This window comes from Trachurus trachurus, assembly GCF_905171665.1.
Source record: "Trachurus trachurus genome assembly, chromosome: 17".
Classification (NCBI taxonomy): Eukaryota; Metazoa; Chordata; class Actinopteri; order Carangiformes; family Carangidae; genus Trachurus; species Trachurus trachurus.
Window position 1 is genome coordinate 19,388,247 of NC_139900.1, and position 18,688 is coordinate 19,406,934.

Below are 18,688 nucleotides of genomic sequence, written 5' to 3' on the forward strand. Positions count from 1 at the left end.
ATATCAGTGTGAATCTATGTTATCATCCTCACGTGACAGCAAGACAAGTAAAAAATCAGTTCAAAGATGTACTCTCTGTAGAGCTGGAAAACAACTTTCTGACTTCAATAGTACCAGTAGCTGTGTTGTTTGAATTCCCTCCATACTCTCCTCCCAATCCCTCCTCATCTGCCCCCTCCTCCCTTCCCATCAGCCCCCTCTGCTCTTTAATCATACTTTTCACCTCCAACTACCGTTGTACCTGTCTGTCCCCCCCGTCTGTCTTTATGTAAGCGGCTTTGGGTCCCTGAAAAGCGCTATAAAAATCCAATGAATTACTATTGTTATTATTAAAACATCTTCTGATTTGTTCTGGTTAAGTCAACCACTATTTATAAAATGAATAAATGCAATACAAGAAGAAATGACACAACTGTGACACCACACTGACCTTTTGCTCATCTTTTTATTTCTTGATTAATATTCACATCACGGGTTAACAATTAATCACAATGAACATCTCTTTCATACCAAATATTCAGAATTGGGGAGATGAGCTCTATCTAAAAGGACAAATGCCTCTAATAACCAGCAGTCTGTTTGTTGTCATCTGCATGCTCTTGCTATGGTGTTGTGTCCTACAGTATAATACAGCCCACTACAGTGGATCAACTCCACAGCACTGAAAAGTAGATTATTACTATTATACTATTATACTATTATTTTCTCATTAAAAACAGATTTGGACAGCTGATGGCCAAGACCAAACTACAGACAAATGGGGTCAAAATAATAATAAAAAAGAACCAAATTAGAAATCTCAGAATGTACAATACAGTTCAACATGAAGCTCTAACTTTTCACTCCTGGATTTAACAGCTGGAATGTTTTACTGGTCTAAGTAGAGAACTACTTTTCAGTGATGTGGTGCTGACAGGCCTCTGTAGGAGGGAGACACAGCTAGGGACTCCAGGTTCATATCTACCAACACTGTCTTTTATCAACTCTTTCCCAGTTACAGTCCATGTGTTTCACTGTTTAGTTAAAAACAGGACCAGCATTTTTCACCAATTTTACATTTTGTTATTGATACTGATAATTTAATCCAAGAATTTCCCTTAATTCAGTCCTGTGTTGGTAGGTATGTCGAGGTGTCTATATAGGAGCTGTCTAATACAGAACATTACTTCCTACCACATGCCGTAAGACTAAGTCTCATTACTGTTAGTCTAACTGGGGGTGGCGGTAGGAGGAAGAAAGGGCTGACCAGTGTGTGTCAGGTGTCATATGTAGTGCATTTCATACTAAAGTGGAAACCAGCCGGACTCTTTATTTTCGTTTTAATGAAGTCTTGCCTGCCAATCCTGAAAACCTGTGACTCCAAGGTTTTCATCCAGTGATGCCTCTGTGAGTTAAATATCTATATGCCACCATACCAAACATGACACACACTGCCTCCCCTCCTGCTCTTCACTTTGAATCTGGTAAATAGCATTTCCATATGTGATCTATCTGCTAAAACAGAACAGAGACAAACCTCATACATGAATTCATAATCTTGCATCTTTTATACATTTTGAAAACATTCTTGAAACTTCAGCAGCCCTTTTCTTGGCGGAAAAAAGGCAGACTCTGAAAAAAAAGAAAAAGTACACTTTTCCTTTTTTTTAAGCTTTCGATCTTGAAATAATATAATTCTTAACCTTAGCAGTAACAGGTTTATGAACGTGAACGCTCATCTGTCAACATCCACCCTGTTAAGAAGTCAGTTTTTCCTTTTTTTTTGTTTGATTTTCATTTATTTGAGTCACTTTTGAAATGATACAAACGTGGTTATGACTACAGTGCATTCAGAAAGTATTCAGACCCTTTCACTTTTTTTTCACATTTTTGTTATATTGGAGCCTTATCCTCAAATCATTCACAACCTTTTCTCTCACCAGTCTGCACTCAATAGCCCGTAATGACAAAGTGAAAACAGAATTTTAGAAATTTGTAGCTAATTTCTGAATGCGCTGTAAATACAAAGGACAGTGGGAGATATCAGTGTGGGGTGGTATTCGAGCATTACAACTTGGGAATCAAACAGTTAATGGTGCAGATAACAGAGTGAATCTGGTTAAGTCATTTTGTCCAAGCTGCAAAGCTTCAACATTGACTTCATCCCTCATCTTACGATTGCATACTGGTTACTACTGAATCCAAAACTACATATCTGATCACTTCCTCTGAGATTTTATTAAAGCTTAACTTCAAGCGATAAGGTGGTTTTTCTATTCTTCCCAATCTAAAGGGAAGAGGTACCACTTTTGGATAACTCCATGCACTACTGCTTTAGCATACAGTATGTAAAGTATCGACTGACCCACATTAGATAAGAGGCCAAAAAGATTGATAAAGACGTATTGGCTCATGAATAATTTTCATACTGGACCTTTATATATGGTTCCGACCAATATATGACTTAACAGAATCAATTATGTTATTTATCTGTTTGTAAAATTGCATTTTTTTGTTTAATCTTCATCATCAACAACATACATCTCAAAAACCTGCTATCTGGCAAATAGGCTTATAACTGTCAGAATGTGGATCATTGTCTTTTCCATCGGCTTTACATGTTTTGGAATAAAAAGCATTTTCTTAAGATTAGGTTAATGCAATTTCTTATTTCTTCCTTTTTTAATGGAAGTACTTAACATACCATATGCCAAAGAGCTGAAATTAACTGATGACGTTGAAGCCGTTGTACCAGAGGTAGTCTTCATGTCAGTCCTCACACTGGCCAAGTTCATCAAACATCATGGAGACTTGCCCAATGCCCACACAGGTAAATGAGACTTTGAAGCTTGGCCAGAAAGTAAGAACCAGTGAATGTTGACAGGAACGACATGAGGGCGGAGGTGGATGGAGATTTCGGTGTTAAAACCATCATAGCTAATATCACAACACAGATAAGCAAAGTACCACTAAAATCCATTAAACTGACCAAGATAAAGGGGTTACAATGTGTCACCCTGGATATACAAACTTCAACTCATCCCGTCACATGGTAGCATTCTCTCAACTGAGGTTTTCACATATGATCCACATATGTCATGTGACGGAGTTCTACTTTTAGGCAACTCATGGGAATGATTTATAGGAACAGTACAATATTAAATATGAGCAACTTTTATATCACTTCAAGAAATGAACAAGACTGTGTTCAAAGTGCACTAGACTTTCGAGTCTTAAGGGGAACTGTACATAAGTTTGTATGGTTTCAATAGCAGTTAGGGTTCCAGACACGATAATATAGTGTGGCCATCAAAGCTAGTTTACATGAGAACAGCATGTAACTCTACAGCAGCTTCTCTAATGGTGATGTTAGGTTTCTCAGTCAGTCTCAGAACCAGACTATCAGTGTTTCCAGAGGCTATAAGCAACACTATCTACAGGATGGAATGCAGTAGTTAACAGTTCACACATCGGACCAGTACAGCAACACGCCACAAACATGTCACTAATCCTTCTTGGTTCACAGCGGAGACCATCCCAGCCTCTAACGCATAATGCAAACATTTACAGTGTTGCCTCTTTTAACGTAGCTGTTTCTACTCACTTTACTGGTGTGACACATGACAATGCCTCTGGTCTGTGGATCTAAGTCACATCACAGTGTTGTTTTCATAGACTCTAAAATGACAAAAACTGAATTTAGGCATTTCTTACAATAACACAAACAAGGTAAAGCGTGTTGTTGTTGTTTTTTTACATAGTAGAGGATTTAAGACATTTAGCAATTGTGGAAACTGGGCAAAAATGACATTCCATACAACTTTAGGTTTATATCTCATTGTTTTAGATTTTCTTTAAAAATGAATGTGCTGTGATTATTGTAAATTGTCTTGTCACTTCTAATGTGGATTTGCCAGGGACAGACTCCTTCACTGGAAAAACTTCAAAAACCTCTGGATGGTCCCAGCTGTAGTATTTACAGGCTTTTCTTGGTTCCTGCTGAAATACTGCTGCATTCATGGCATTTCAGAGCTGCTTCCAATGTAGTAGAATTATTATTAATTTTTTTTAAATTATTTTTTTTGTTTTCCTTTCTGAATTTTTGGAAATTTGATATTTAGAAATGTTTTTCTAATATTGTTTATACCCAGTGATATCATATACAAAACAAACATGAAAACGCTACACTACAAATTAAAATAAACAGAAAAAAAAGAATTTAAAAAGCTATCTGTGTCCATCTATTTGGAAACTACTGTGCTGTGCAGTATTCGCCTCCAGCGGCCTGCTAGCAGAAGGCTCTGCTTTACAGTCTCTAGAGGGAAAACCAGTAAATCACTTAAAAGTCGCAAAAAGAAAAGTCCAACTTCAGACTTGCCATGAATGTAACAACATTATTCTCTTAAAGTGACAGCTCATCCTGCAAGTGATCTTGCTGCCCTCCCACCCTGTTATCCTCTGTGGTCGTTCTCCGTCTATTTGTCCCTCGTGATGTGTGTATGCACGGATAACAGGAAGCATTCCGAACTCAGATCACTGTATTGCTGTCAGAGAGTCGGTAAAGGAACACTGGGAGAGGAAGTAGACGAGAATGAGGCAGGACGAAGTTGAGCCTACAGTATGATGCAAATGTCGGACAATGACTATGACGGGGAACAACACACCAACACAGCTCATCATTGTTTTAACGATATCAGCATAGACCACCAAAACACAATAAAGAGTTGGTTTCATTCTACAACAGAAAAATGCTTTTTATGAGCAGCATTTTTAGGTGCTGAAATTGTGTTTGTATCTGTGTATATGTGATGATATCTGTTCCTGTGTATGTGTGTGTGTATGTGTGTGTGTGCATGCACACCGACAAGCTTGTGTGTGTGCTTCGCTGTTTGGATCTGTGCTTATTTGTATGTGTGTGTTCGTGCGAAGAGAGTTAGCAGGTTTTCACAGAGAGGATTCTAAAGATACACCAGCTACTTGGTAAGGAACCTCAAAAGAGGGTGTGGCTCTGCCGCCCCACCCCCTCTCCACCAGGACGAATCAAAAAGGACCAGGAAGTGCCACATGCGCTAGAGGAGGAAGGTGCTGTCTGTCTGTCTGTCTGTCTCTAATAGCCACATGGACTGTACATGCACTGTTGTTCCAAGTGTTGGAACCAAAATATCATGGTTGGGAAGGACATGGTTGCATGTACTCCAGCAGAAAATATACATATTGATAGGATGCAAAGTTTTAATGTCCCCAACGTTTGTAACATATGGGTGTTCAAGCTTATTTGGAGATAAAGGTATAGGGTTTGTACCGTATGTGCAGGTCTGTCGTAGGTGCTTTGTTGTCACGGGGTTGCAGAGCTGAACTATCCACGGCAGTTTGCGGAATTGTGCAAAGACCATGTGACCAGGGACAATCGAAATTAAAGTGTTACTGGTGTACCCTGATGTCTCAACTAACACAGAGATATTGTGTTGGCATGGATTAAAGCCCGGTCACACCAAAAAAAAATCTAGTCTTCCTGAAGACTATATGATGGATGGATGGATGGATTCTGCTGAAGCTCATCAGTCACAACTTTTGTGCCAATACTGTGTCAATACATCATTTTATTCGATACAAAGTGATCGAAGAGAAAAAGCTCCGCGTGCTAACAGGCTTGCTAACACGTAGCAGGCTCGTTAGCACGTTAGCGATCGATCAGAGGCCTGCACTGTTTAGAAGCCTTGCTATTACGGTTCTGTAAGTCAGTGCAACAGATTTCTGGATCAAGCTTCATCAAACTTCACCAAAGGTCGCTAACTTTCCACAGTGTTACTGCACACGTGTGAGAGAAGCCACTAATTACGGTGACCTAATTTGAAATCAAGTGTTTTGTTTTGCCAGAGGACTTCACCGTCTTTAAGTGGTGCTGAGCTCTGGCCTTCATACAGCAGCGTGTGACACCATGGCTAGCACTGCCTGCAACAAGAAAAGTGCTACATACAATATTATATATTTCATCATATATTGCATCAATGCTTTCACATTACTCGACTAAAAAGGTGCAAAAGTTTGACTGCAAGATTTAACACTCGCCGTACAGTGTTAAATACTCCTGTTCAGATATCACTCCCTCAGACTGAATTAGTATTCACTCCTTCAAGGTAAAACTCCATCATCTTAACTTTAAACATATTTGGCCTCAATATCAAATACCTGTGTTCAGTGTCAAATCTGTTTTGGAGCAAAGGTTACCCAGAGAAGTTACAGAGATCCCCTATCACTCTACGCCTTCCTCACTGATTATCATGCACTAATCACAAGCACGTCTGCTTCATTGTAGCCTGTAAAGTTCCTGTCAATGAACACATCTGGTCTCGAAAACCGAACAGAGGAATTTTCCTGACATCCCGTCGCTTTCTACACTGACTGACTGAAATCTACCTTCATGTCTCCAACTGCATCTACTCTACTCTGCATAAGCATTATAACAATAAATGTGGAGGAGACAAACTGGTGCGATGATACCAAGAGAAAGAACAGGCGATAATAATATTTGAATGATTTATAATGACACATTGTTGCAGTGCTGTGGATACTGTAGGTCTATTGCATGATTGTTGGCTAGGGAGGCTGGGATGTGTTGATTTAAAGCAGACTTGACAGTCCTTGCCCTGCTGCTGGCTGGCTGGCAAGCCCTCAGCTGGTTAGGGCTGTCTAGAGCTAAATGGGCATGGACTGGGAACGGAGCGGGGCAAAAAGGTGGCATTAGCATAGGTCTGCTAACAAGGTCAGAGTAGTTTTGAATAGTGGAAGTTGGACCACAGTAAAGTTGTGAGTTGTGAAGGGTTCGGGCCACAAGTACAAGTGTTTCAACTGTAATTAGACTCACAGATGGAAATACTCAATGAAAAAACTGGCTATGCTCAATATAGTCAATACAGCATGGACTATGACAGTGGGTTTATTGCGTTGGGGTTATTAGAGATGGGGATGGTGTCCTCTAAATCAGTGCTTACAAGGGAATTTTATCAGCTGAGAAGCTGGTGGAATCCCACACAGAGAAACACAGACAAACAGCAAGTGCTCTTCTCTGTTATAGGCTAGGCCAAAGGTCAACCCGAGGATGTCGAGAGGTCAAAGGTCAGGGGTCGGTAGCAGGAAGCTGGCAAGCGGACCCGAGAGAAAACACTGAGAGGCGATCGTTCAGTTGGTGCAGCGGTGGGCGAGATGAAGGGCCGGAGGGAAGTGACTGCGCTGTGGTAGGTTTGTTGGTCTGTTGATTGGCAGGTTCGGCAAGCGCCATGCATGTCCCACCAAAATCTACAGGTCACTGAGACTCAATCTGTGGAGGAGAAGTGAACACAGAGAGAGAGAGAGAGAGAGAGAGAGAGAGAGAGAGAGAGAGAGAGAGGGAGGGAGGTGGGAAGAAGTGAGAGGAGGAACGACAGATGGACATTTCTGTCATGGATGGCTTCTTTTCTGGCACGTGTTCATGTGAACAAAGTGAAATTATACAACATTCCTGTTTTTTCTTTTTATTATTGCATTAGCCCTACAGCGCATCCATCAATTAGCCCTAGTCTGGTGGTAAAAGTCTGTTGCCTCTGTGAACCCAAGAGTCTGCAGGCCAGCTGCAGAGGCAGAGATGGATCTCTCCCACAAGACCGGCTAATCTTTACTCTCTAGATCTTTCCATAATTTAATTTAGAGACAAAGCATGGGCTATTTTTAACCACCGCGCTCCCTCAGACACGTAGCAGAAGTCAGGTATAGACAAGCACGAGCGCACGCACAGTTTACTGTATCTACGTGTTTGTGTCAATTGATTGTTCGGTAAACCTCTGAACTTCACTTGTCCTGTTAATGTCAGCAAAACAGTTACCTGTCACTTTGATTTTATGTTTCTCTCAAAGTGACAGATCTGGTTATTTGATGTTGGGGTTGTGGTAGGTGGTTATACAGGTACAGGAAGCGATATTTTTTTTCGTAGGATGAGTCCGGGAAAGTCCCGCCTTTCCCGCCGTTCCCGCTTCTGATTGGCTAGATGGGCTCCATTTTCGACTCTGATTGGCTAGAAGGGCTCTCGCCTGATTGGTTGTTTGTTTTGGTTGTGAAACGGCTGTGAAACGGCTGTGAAACGCAGGCTGTCGGCAAAGCGTGATAAGTGCCTGGATCTACTTGGACTCTCTCTACTTATCTGGCCTGTCTAGCCTCTACCTGGTCTCTTTACTAAACTTAACCAACTCCTTTCTTCATTGCCTAAGCCTAACCAATGGCACAATTACACTTCTCTCAAACTCAAAATGTAAATTTGGACTCTCTCTACTTATCTGGCCTGTCTAGCCTCTACCTGGTCTTTTTACTAAACTTAACCAACTCCTTTCTTCATTGCCTAAGCCTAACCAATGGCACAATTACACTTCTCTCAAACTCAAAATGTAAACTTGGAATATAAATTTAAAAACTAAATTTTTTGAAATGTGAAACCAGCGGGGATCGAACTCGGATTCACCACACCGCAGGTGAAAACGCAAACCGCTGCGCCACGGCGTCTGATTGCATTTCATATTTCAGTTGTGTGTATTTTAGTTTACTACAGTGCTGTTGTGAGATGACGTCAATCGAAGGAGAATTCATCCAGCCAATCAGAGGCGGGGAAGGCGGGACTTTCCCGGACTCATCCTACGAAAAAAAATATTGCGTACAGGAAGGTAGTTATACAGTACCTTTTCGCAGGTCCTTCTTCCCTGCAGCTGTCCTCAGCAATAAACATGATTGGAGTGGAATGTGTGCACACAGTGGAATGTGTGCGTATATATATATATAATATATTTATAAAACGGAAAGGTGAAATCCGGCAATCTGATTGGTTGTTAACCGTGGTATAATGAGCATATACCACGGCTACTATTCTAAAGCTTTATCACAGCATAGGCTATCACTCCGCGTCAGGCATGTATGACCATGGATGTATTATACTAGATCCATGCGTATGACTGGTATGATTGGAAGTTGTTGTCATGTATCCATGACAACGGACTGTCGCAGTCCGTAGCAAAAGACAGTTGATGTTTTTACGATGTTAAAAAATGGACTAAAGTAGTTGAATTCACATGTTTAAGGTTAACTTTCACCTCCGGGGAGGATTAACAATGGTAGAGTGAGCAGTGACTTTCACCTGAAAAAATGCAGAGGAAAAGACGAGATGCAGAGCTAACTTGGAGGTAACGTCTGGAGAGGTGGGACAATTTTTTTCACAGTGAGGCTATTTTATTGGATAATATGTATTTCTGGTTGAATAAAACTAGATGAAATCGATTTCGTATTCCTCTTTCATATTGCCTTTATTGGTAACCGTTTTATAAAAGCAATATATAAAAGATTGCTTAAATATATATATATACACACACACATTATCTCTGTTTCTGTCTTAGATCGAGCCCCTGTTTCGGGCAAACTTGAACTGCTTTGTCTTGTCTTGAGAGCTGCCAGTGGTGCTCAGTGAATGCGCTCGTACATTTGTGGCTTTTAATTTCAGCGAGTGTTCAAGAGCACATTCAGCAGTCAGACAGAATCATGATCAGGCTGTAAATGTGTGGACCAATCACGGAATAACCCATCTTTTCAATTAAGTGACTCTTTCACTATTCAAGTTTGTTTTTCTACAATAACATATAGTACTTCAGTCGTACTTCATATCGTACTTCAGTCAAAACCTATAGCTGTGTGTGTGTGTGTGTGTGTGTGTGTGTGTGTGTGTGTGTGTGTGTGTTGCCACCCACTTACTTGTCTCAGTGATGCGCTTGTCTATGCTAAGGGGCTCCCTCAGTCCATCTCCCCCAAAAGGAGTAGGTGTGGACTCCTTCACCCCATTTTCCTTGGCAACACCTCCTGGTGCTGTTGCCTTAGCAACACCTGCTGGTCCTGTTGGAGCGCCGCTTGGAGGTGAAGATGTCTTCTCCTCTGCTTTCTCTTCCTGTAGCCAAATATAGACACAGCCAAAGTCTCTCACACACACACACAAAGACAAGAGCACCTTTTTTTTTTTTTTTAGTGTACTACTCGCATACCACCACACCATCTAGTGGTGACGGTGTGTAACAGCACAATGAGTCAGCAGAAGCAGAGAACCTATCTGTCTATGGGCTGACAGTATTAATGACTGTGTTTAAGTTTGACCTTGTGTCCATTGGTCTGTGTGTTGCCCGGCCCAACGTTGTCCATGGATCCAATCTTAGACTTAGCCTTAATGCTTAGCTTATGGGACTCAATCTTCACATCACCACCACCTAGGTTAAAAAAGTAGAATAGAATAGAATAGAATAGAATAGAATAGAACATGGCATCAGATAATAGAATATTTATTTATTTTTATTTTAATGTTTATTTAACAGGGACATACATACAATATTGCCACAGAAAATGGAAAAATGCATATAAGACGTCTAGCTTCAGCTAATTTGCAGTCTTATGACAGAATAGAATTGATTAGAATATGGCATCATAGAATAAAATAGAATATGACATCATAGAATAGAATATAGTAGAATAGAATAGAATTTGAAGGGAAGAAGAACACAGAAGTCAGAAGTCAAACCTGGCTTGTATTTGATGTTGTCCTTGGAGCCGCATTTGGAGGTCACCTTGCTCACATCCACCTTCTTGCTCAGGATCTGAACCTGGGTAAGAGGAGATATCATCAAACAGCCTCTTTACTGTATATCCACACAGAAGCCCCATTAAGTACAATGATACTACTGTATAACGTTTCTGTTAATGTCCATGAAATCCAGTTTAGAAAATCACCATCATCTATTACCACGCACTCGGAGCATTTACATAGATGATGGTATTGTATACAGAGGGGATGCGACCATCGAACCCACCATACCTACCGTGTTTGATTCCCTACTCTGACCTCTGCTGTTCCCAGACAGACAAAGTGCCTTTGTGTTTTTGCTAGGCCTGTAAATGATGCAGCATTTATGCAGATGCATCAGGACAGGCTGTAAGCAGGAGGACGGGAGCGGGCAGCTGTTAGACCGTTGTCATGAGTGTGTGTGCTCAGGATCACGGGGAGTAATCCTGAGTAGTCTGACAGCTGCTGCCACTAATGGATTTTAAAACCTTCCTTCCTGACCGTCCTCACAGCGTGTGATAAGGTCAATCACATTTGTATATTCGATGACAGAGAGGAGAACGAACCGGAGGACCTCAAACACCCTTAGTGCGTTTAAAATGAGCAAACAAGGCATTATTAAACCTGATCGATTTTAGACACGTTGATATCAGAGGGTGAGACATCATTGCTCTGGTTTTTATAATATGAAATAAATATGTTTTGAATATTGTCGCAACTTTTTGTGTAGTGCACTGTAAATATACTTGTATTTGCATTTTATTTGCTTACTTTATATAGAACGTGCCTTTGAAAAGATGGTTGCTCCACATTCAGTATGGAGAAAATAAATAAAGGTTATTGGTTTGTTTGTTAATCCATTCCTAATCTTTCATCTGGTTTGGGACCAATAACGGTGAATATGACTTTTTATAATGTAGTATAATATGATCAGACATAATTAAATGATCATTTTCTACTTTCACGTTGGCACAGTTAAGTTTTCTCTCTCTCATAACGGCATTTGCACCTCCTTTAATTAAACTGAGAAAGCAAAGTGGTGATCGTGAGAGCAGCCAGAGGTGGAGCGTGATAGTGCAGCAAGTGTTAAGAGCAGATGGAAACAACATCTGGAAGGGGTAGGTAGAAGAAGCACCTGTGTTCGGTTCACTTCAGGTAAAGTCAGTGCAATACAGTGGGAGTTATTAATGTGCTGATTATTAAAAATGATAAGTGATGAAAAGACTTTGCAAATAATTAGAGTTGAACTCCAGTCGCCTCCAGCTCTGACAAATAACACTCTAATAAGATTTGGTTGTGTGCAGGACTCTGGTTACGTATTGCACCAGATTTATATTAAATCAGACTAATTTGATTTGTTGCCAATAAAGATCAGATCTTTTCATGATTGTTTAAATAAGGATAAATTGATTTTGCCTTTAATTTGCCTTTGTTTCTGTGTGAATCACAGCCCATTTAGGTGGAAGTGATACAACATGCATGCAGCCACAGTGAACACAAATTCTCCCTTTGTCACCACTGTGGTCTTTTTGTGGCTGCTACACGGGTAAAAAAAAAAAAAATCCAAAAAACAAACAAAACAAAGAGATTCCCATTTCACAGGTTTGAGCAAGACGGTCCAAATGAGGCTATATTTGCATAAACTGTGATGAGCATCTGCCCTAACCAGAGTCTGCTTCCAGCTCCAGCAGTACTTACATTGCCACCTCCAGGGACATGTTTGATATTGTCCTTGGAGCCACAGCGAGACGTGATATGGCTGAAGTCCAACTTTTTGTGCACTATCTGAACCTAAAGACAGGCAGGCAGACACACACACACACACACAGATGAGCAAGAAAGAAAGAAAGGAAGAAAGAAAGGTGTGACAGACACGAGCAGCAGAGAAGAGCAGATCAGCTGGCAGCTCAAGTTAACAGGAGACAGTAGCTTTGTGCTGTTAAACATGGAAGGAATTCTGTCATTCAAATCAAATGATTCCTCCTACACAGAGTTCAGTGATTGGATTATGTCATAATTGAATCAGTGCATGAGAAATAAACAAAAAATAAATAGATAAAAGTGATTCAAAATGAGGGTGCAGCTAGTGAGACAGATTCTTACAGGAAACGTTTGTGTTACAAAAAAAAAAATCAATGCTGATTTGCCAAAGGGAAAAAGAAAAGGATACTGGTTATATAACGACAGGAGCGCTCTCATAAACAGGATTAACTGAAACTAAACAAGCACAGGACAAACACTAGAAGATGAGACAGCACATGCAACAGAATATACTGTAGGACGGTCAGTGATTTTGTGTTCACACATGCTGCGGTAAGCACAGAAGCTGCTGCAAGCCACTAATACAGAAGAAGCTAAGACGTTACTTTAAGTCTTATACCTTCTTCTTTCTCAAGGGTTGTATTAAGTAGCATTGATATCTACACACTACACTAAACTTATTTGTAGTTTAAGAACCTAAAACTATCTCTGTGTAGTTTTCTACACTATCTCCTCTCTCAGGCTGATCTCTGGTCAGAGAGCCAATCAGAGGAGAGGAAGCTCTGTGCCTCAGTTGCAAGAACAATAACTACAGCACAGTATGAGTAACTGTTGTAGGTTGGACTTGGCCAGGATGTCTGCATGCATCTTGTTAAAGGGATATTTCAACATTTTGGCAAATTGGCCCATTGCCATAATCCCTATAGCCATAGCAGTAGGTTTGTTACCTTTAATTGCCGGTGCAATCAGTTTTTTGATCGGCGGGGCAGAGACGCAAGCTGCTCAGAGCTACGCTACGGAGGCATATGGTATTTCCGGGTTTTCCCCATCAAACTCATCAAATACACAATCTAACAACTCCAAAACGCTCTCGTGGTCAAGTTGTGACCTGCACATTCACCACGCTATGAAATAATAACATATTATGTAACATTACGACACACAAAGCAAATACTCTGAAGTACCTGTGCTTTTGAAGCCACTCTGCCGAGCAGCTGTGGCTGGGATATAGTTCCAGCTATGCATTTACCTCGAAAACAACGTAACGTTCCATTATTATTTCACAGCGTGGTGAATGCTTAGGTCACAACTTGTCCAGGAGAGCGTTTTGGAGTTGTTGGATTGTGTATTTGGTGAGTTTGATGGGGGGAAACCCGGAAATACCATATGCCTCCGTAGCGTTAGCTGAGTAGCTCGTATCAATCACAAATATCACAAACCTACTGCTATAACTATAGGGATTATGGCAATGGGCAAATTCGCCAAAATGTTGAAATATCCCTTTTAAGCAAAGCTATGTTGTTTGGACAGATATTTGTCCAAAAAATCTGTATATTGAATCACCATGATCTCTTTGTTATCTCAGCAAATTAATAAGGAAAGTCAAAAAAAAAAAATCAATAATAAACCCCACTTCAACCCAGACCATGGATTCTATTGCCTGTTTGTGAGTGTTTGTGTTAAAACCCCTAGCAGCAGACAGACAACACTCTGTTTCTGTCTTCAGTCTCTTTCTTCAGGATGAAAGCGGCATGATGACGCAGGTAGCACTGAGGATGACTCACTAAACAGTTAGCATTTATACGCTTTAAGTGTGAGTGCAAGCACGCGCATACACACGCACATACACACACGCGCAGCAGTAGCCTGTAAACAGTTGGCCTCTCTCTGTTTTCTCTTTCTAATTGCACATTGTAAACAACCTCATTAATTTCAATAGCCCTAACGTAGCTGCAGAGCTGTGGTGCACCAGGCCTCTTTAGTTTCCATAAAGGCTAATTCTAATCCAGTCAAGCAAAAGAAAAACGATTTTCCCAGATTACATCAGGAAAACAAAAGCACCAAAGTGAGGCCCACAGTCAGTGGAACTGATGTTACTACTGCACTATTTTCATGTGTGAATGTTTTACAGGACACTCTGTGTGGCTGTTCATGCACCACTGATGTATGTTCATTATATTACAGTAAAGTTGTCAGTGTAGCAATGGACTGTCGTGTCGTGTTTAAACAATAATAGTTCTTATCCATTTTTTATGATTGTTAGTTTAGCTGCAGTAAAATCAGTGCTCAGTGGTAGTTAAACCTTACAGAACATTAGAACACTCTGAATTCATTTCATTTTGTACAAGTCCCCACTGTGGAGCCCTCTGTAATGTTTCGATGGATTAAAAAAATGTGTAGTTGATGACGGTGAAATTTAGTTGAATGTGTTTTAATGAAACAGTGTATGAACCTCGGTGCATGTGTATGTAAAGGTGTTATGGGAATGAAAATGTAAATGCGAACAAACGTAAATGTGAAGAGTTCAGATTGACTATAATGATGTGAAACCTATCAAATACACAGCACACAGGAGGGTTTGTGCAAGAACAGTATTTCTGTATCTATCCTTTTTCTCTCTCTCTCTTTTAGCATCAGGTTTGCAGAACATCTTTGATCAGCATGCTGCTGCCGTAGTTGGTTTCACATTCATTTTTGTAACACACACAGCACAGTAGCACATAAAGAGTTGTGGCATCCTTCATGTTTCCTCTTAAAGCAGCTTTAAACATTCAGCAGCTTTTAAATGGACACAATCAAATCCTGTAGAAAATCCTGTAGAAACTGGTTTATCGCTTATTTGCTATGGTCAGCTCCCAGTGTCTCAAATACAAGCTGGTTTAAATACCGTATGGATATGTCTATGGTGGAATAGATTTCAATGAGAGTACAGCACAGTACAATCCCTCACCCATTTGACTCTGGCCAGTGTTCGGCAAAGGTTAAATTGCTGTTCAATTATATCCACAATGCACATCGATGAACGTCACTGTGAATGTAACAGTGTTAATTGTGCTAATTTCCTGCTTGTTAAGGGTAATGCCTTTGCATTATTCACAATTCTTAAAACATTTTATAGGAGTCAGCTGTATACATCGTCATGTGGTGTTGAGGGTGTGGTGTGTCCTGGGTGGATGTACAATGAGCTGTGTGGGTGGTAACTGCAGAGAGAAGGTGGGAGTGTGTGAGGGGACTCACTCTGGCCTTGGCGGCAGGGGCACAGGGGTCTGATGTCTTGTTCGGGGTGGAGGAGACCTGGGGAGACAACCACCCCCCCCCTGGTCAATAGAACCTCCAACAAACCACATTCCACAACACAGCGGGGTGGAAGAGCAGCTGGAGTGGTGGCAATTAGGTGATGAGCAAATGGAGCTGAGGGGCCGGGGGTTTGGATGTGTAGATCATCAGCTGGACCAATCATGATGAGCGTATGGGCTATTGTATTTTCAGGGTTCCTACAAGTTTCTTAAAGTTAAATCTAAGACTATTTAATACCTTTTTAAGACCATTTATACATGAAATTAAGACTTTAGTCGGCCTGTTTTACAGCCATATCGGCAAAGAAGAAAAATGAAATTCTTGAATTTCACAGTGTGCGTTTATTTAAAAAACAGTTCACAGTAACCGTGCAAATGAACAGGGGGTCTTCATAAATGAAGTCTGCAGTGACGTATCTAGCTTGTGTTCAGATTATATACCCTCCTGATTGCGGTGCGGTCGAAATGATTAGTTCCGCCTCTCTGTATTTACATTATTTTTTATTAAATATTCGCGATTGACAAATAAAAACTTAAAAATAGAGAGAAGTTACAAACAGCACAATTTTTAAGACCCAAATATAAAAATTCAAGACTTTTTCAAGACTTTTTAAGGTATTATTTTCAAATTTGAAATTCAATGCTTTTAAGACTTTTTAAGACCCCGCGGGAACCCTGATTTTACTGCCAATCGTATTTACAGTCGCGTTATATGAAAATGCGTTAATGCAAATCATTCGTCATCAAGTTCATTAGTGGGCGTATGAATCATTTCAATTACATTGAATAGTTAACAACACGTCAATCAAATGGGGGGCGTAGACATTACGTGTACATGTCAGATACGCTGTATGGGATGGATAATGACAGCCGTTTAATTGGCAGCAGATGTAAGACAATTTTGTCCCGCGACCATGAGAAGAGCCAATCAAAAATCAGCACAAGAGAGCGTGAGCATCAATTCACCACCAGGAAACAACACATCAAATGTCACATGACTGAAAATGTTCCTATCAGTCCGATGATTCCTAAACACTGAGGACGGAAAAGGTTGTTAGACCAGTGAGCTGCTGTTGAACGGATATTAAAAGACATATCAGGCAAGTTAATGTTAGTAAATAAGTCAGGGCCACTTGTTGTGATGCACAGCGTTGATGTGTTTGTGTGTGTTAAAGGTCCAGTGTGTAATAATTGGTGAGGTTTATTGGCAAAATCTGAATATACTACCCATATAATCGCTATAAAATAAAATTTGTTTGGTTTTCGTAGCCTTATATTATTCTTTTAATATATACATATAGCAAGGGTCTTGCTTTAGAGCAGTGGTTCTCAAAGTGGGGTCCAGGGACCCCTAGGGGTCCTTGAGAGGGTTCAGGGGGGTCCCCCACCTTTTTCTCAAAATTTTACCACATTGTTTTTTCAGAAATTCATGCCACTGGCAGTAATTTGAATGTACACTGACTTAAAAAAGTAACGTTATTCAGTCTCAGAACAAATATTTGTGTATTTCTGGTGTTTATTTCAAAATGTTGTCCAAAGTGGGGTCTGTGGTCTAATTTGTGTCAATTTCGGGGTCTTTGATGTAAAAAAAGTTTGAGAACCACTGCTTTGGAGAGTGCCGCAATCTTGCGTTGCCATGATTGTACGGAAGCCCGAACGGAAAATCCAGCCAGCCAGAGAGCACGTTTTGCGAGTTTCGCGTTCATAAATAAACCAACGAAAAAAAAGGCGGAAGGAAAGAAGAAGGAGGAGGAAACAGCAGACAAATCTTTTTTTGTCCTCGGAGGCCACCCTCACTTTGCCGACGGGAGGGGTGAGTGTTAGCGAGTGATCTAGAATCTGAACGCTGGATATCGCAGTTTTCACCCCATTTTACACACTGGACCTTTAAGTGTCTTCACCCTGACAGACTGATAAATAGAGGATAAGCATGTCTGCGAGCGGGAAGCGAACCGTCACAGCATGAACAGACCTGCAGTGCAGACTGAATAGTGACCGAACATCAGTTTAATTCGGGGTGACACTCTGCCACACCTCCCTGATGACTGTTCGTTTTTTGTGAGGCATTCTGAAAGCGAGCAGTGGCTCCATCTCTCCGCCGGTCGATCTTTAAATTGGCCACGTAATCAAGTGTAAATGATACAGATTGAGGAAGCGAGGAGTCACTGTGAATATGAAGAAGAGTGTTGCTAAAAGGAGCGCGCATGCTGCTCCGTTAGATAAACAGGAGGGTCGATGACGTCTGTGCTGCCGGCTATGACAAATCTTAAATGGTTTGAGCAGACTGCCTTCCACCCGGCAGAGTGGTAACGCTAATGTTGGCCAAGCTTTACCTGTGTGACCAGGCAGAGGAGGTTTATAGGGAATATGGAGAGATGTGACAGTAAAAGAGATCCAAGTGTGGACAGTTACATCATACGTCCACACATCTACCGAACATCAGCACAGAGACGCCAAGAGAGATGAAAACGAAGCAGCTCCAGGCAAACAAGCAGACACAACTCATATAAAAGATAACAAAGGAACTTTGGAAATCTGAGGAGGCGACCATGAAAACATCCAAATGCAATACACAAAGAAGAAAAGAAGATAAATCAAAGAAAACATGAAAAAAGTGTCAGAATGAATTGCAAGAATAAAGACTCATGTGATGGATAGTTACATAAAAACATTTAGGGATGATTAGACATTTTTATTATTATTATTATAAATATTATTATTATTAGACTTTGTCTGAATGCTTTACTCACTGATCAGATATAACACTCTGACACTGACAGGTGAATCACAGTGAATAACACTTCATCATGCCACCTGTTAGTGGTGGGATGTACCAGGCAGCAGGTGAACATGTTATCCTCTAAGTTGATGTTAGAAGCAGGAAAAATGTTCAGGATCTGATCCAGTTCTTCAAGTTCTTTCTGATAGAAAGCTGTCAGGATACACAGTGCAGCGCAGTTTGTTGTTGTATATTTGGGGGACTAACACAATATTAGTAAAGTGCTCATAATGTTATGTCTGATCAGTGTATATAGCC

General features: G+C 40.7%; 1 protein-coding gene across 1 annotated transcript in view; it reads right to left on the minus strand.

Annotated features, from left to right (window-relative positions):
* Positions 1 to 7,067: 7,067 nt before the first annotated feature.
* LOC311000580 (uncharacterized protein) overlaps positions 7,068 to 18,688 on the minus strand; it is a gene marked incomplete at both ends in the record, with an annotated part of 116,201 nt that continues 104,580 nt past the window's right edge. Inside the window, 6 exons of the mRNA XM_083991318.1 lie at positions 7,068 to 7,117; positions 9,742 to 9,931; positions 10,135 to 10,244; positions 10,553 to 10,634; positions 12,293 to 12,385; positions 15,593 to 15,649. Coding sequence (XP_083847444.1) covers positions 7,068 to 7,117; positions 9,742 to 9,931; positions 10,135 to 10,244; positions 10,553 to 10,634; positions 12,293 to 12,385; positions 15,593 to 15,649 — 582 coding nt within the window. The remainder of the gene's footprint in view (positions 7,118 to 9,741; positions 9,932 to 10,134; positions 10,245 to 10,552; positions 10,635 to 12,292; positions 12,386 to 15,592; positions 15,650 to 18,688) is intronic.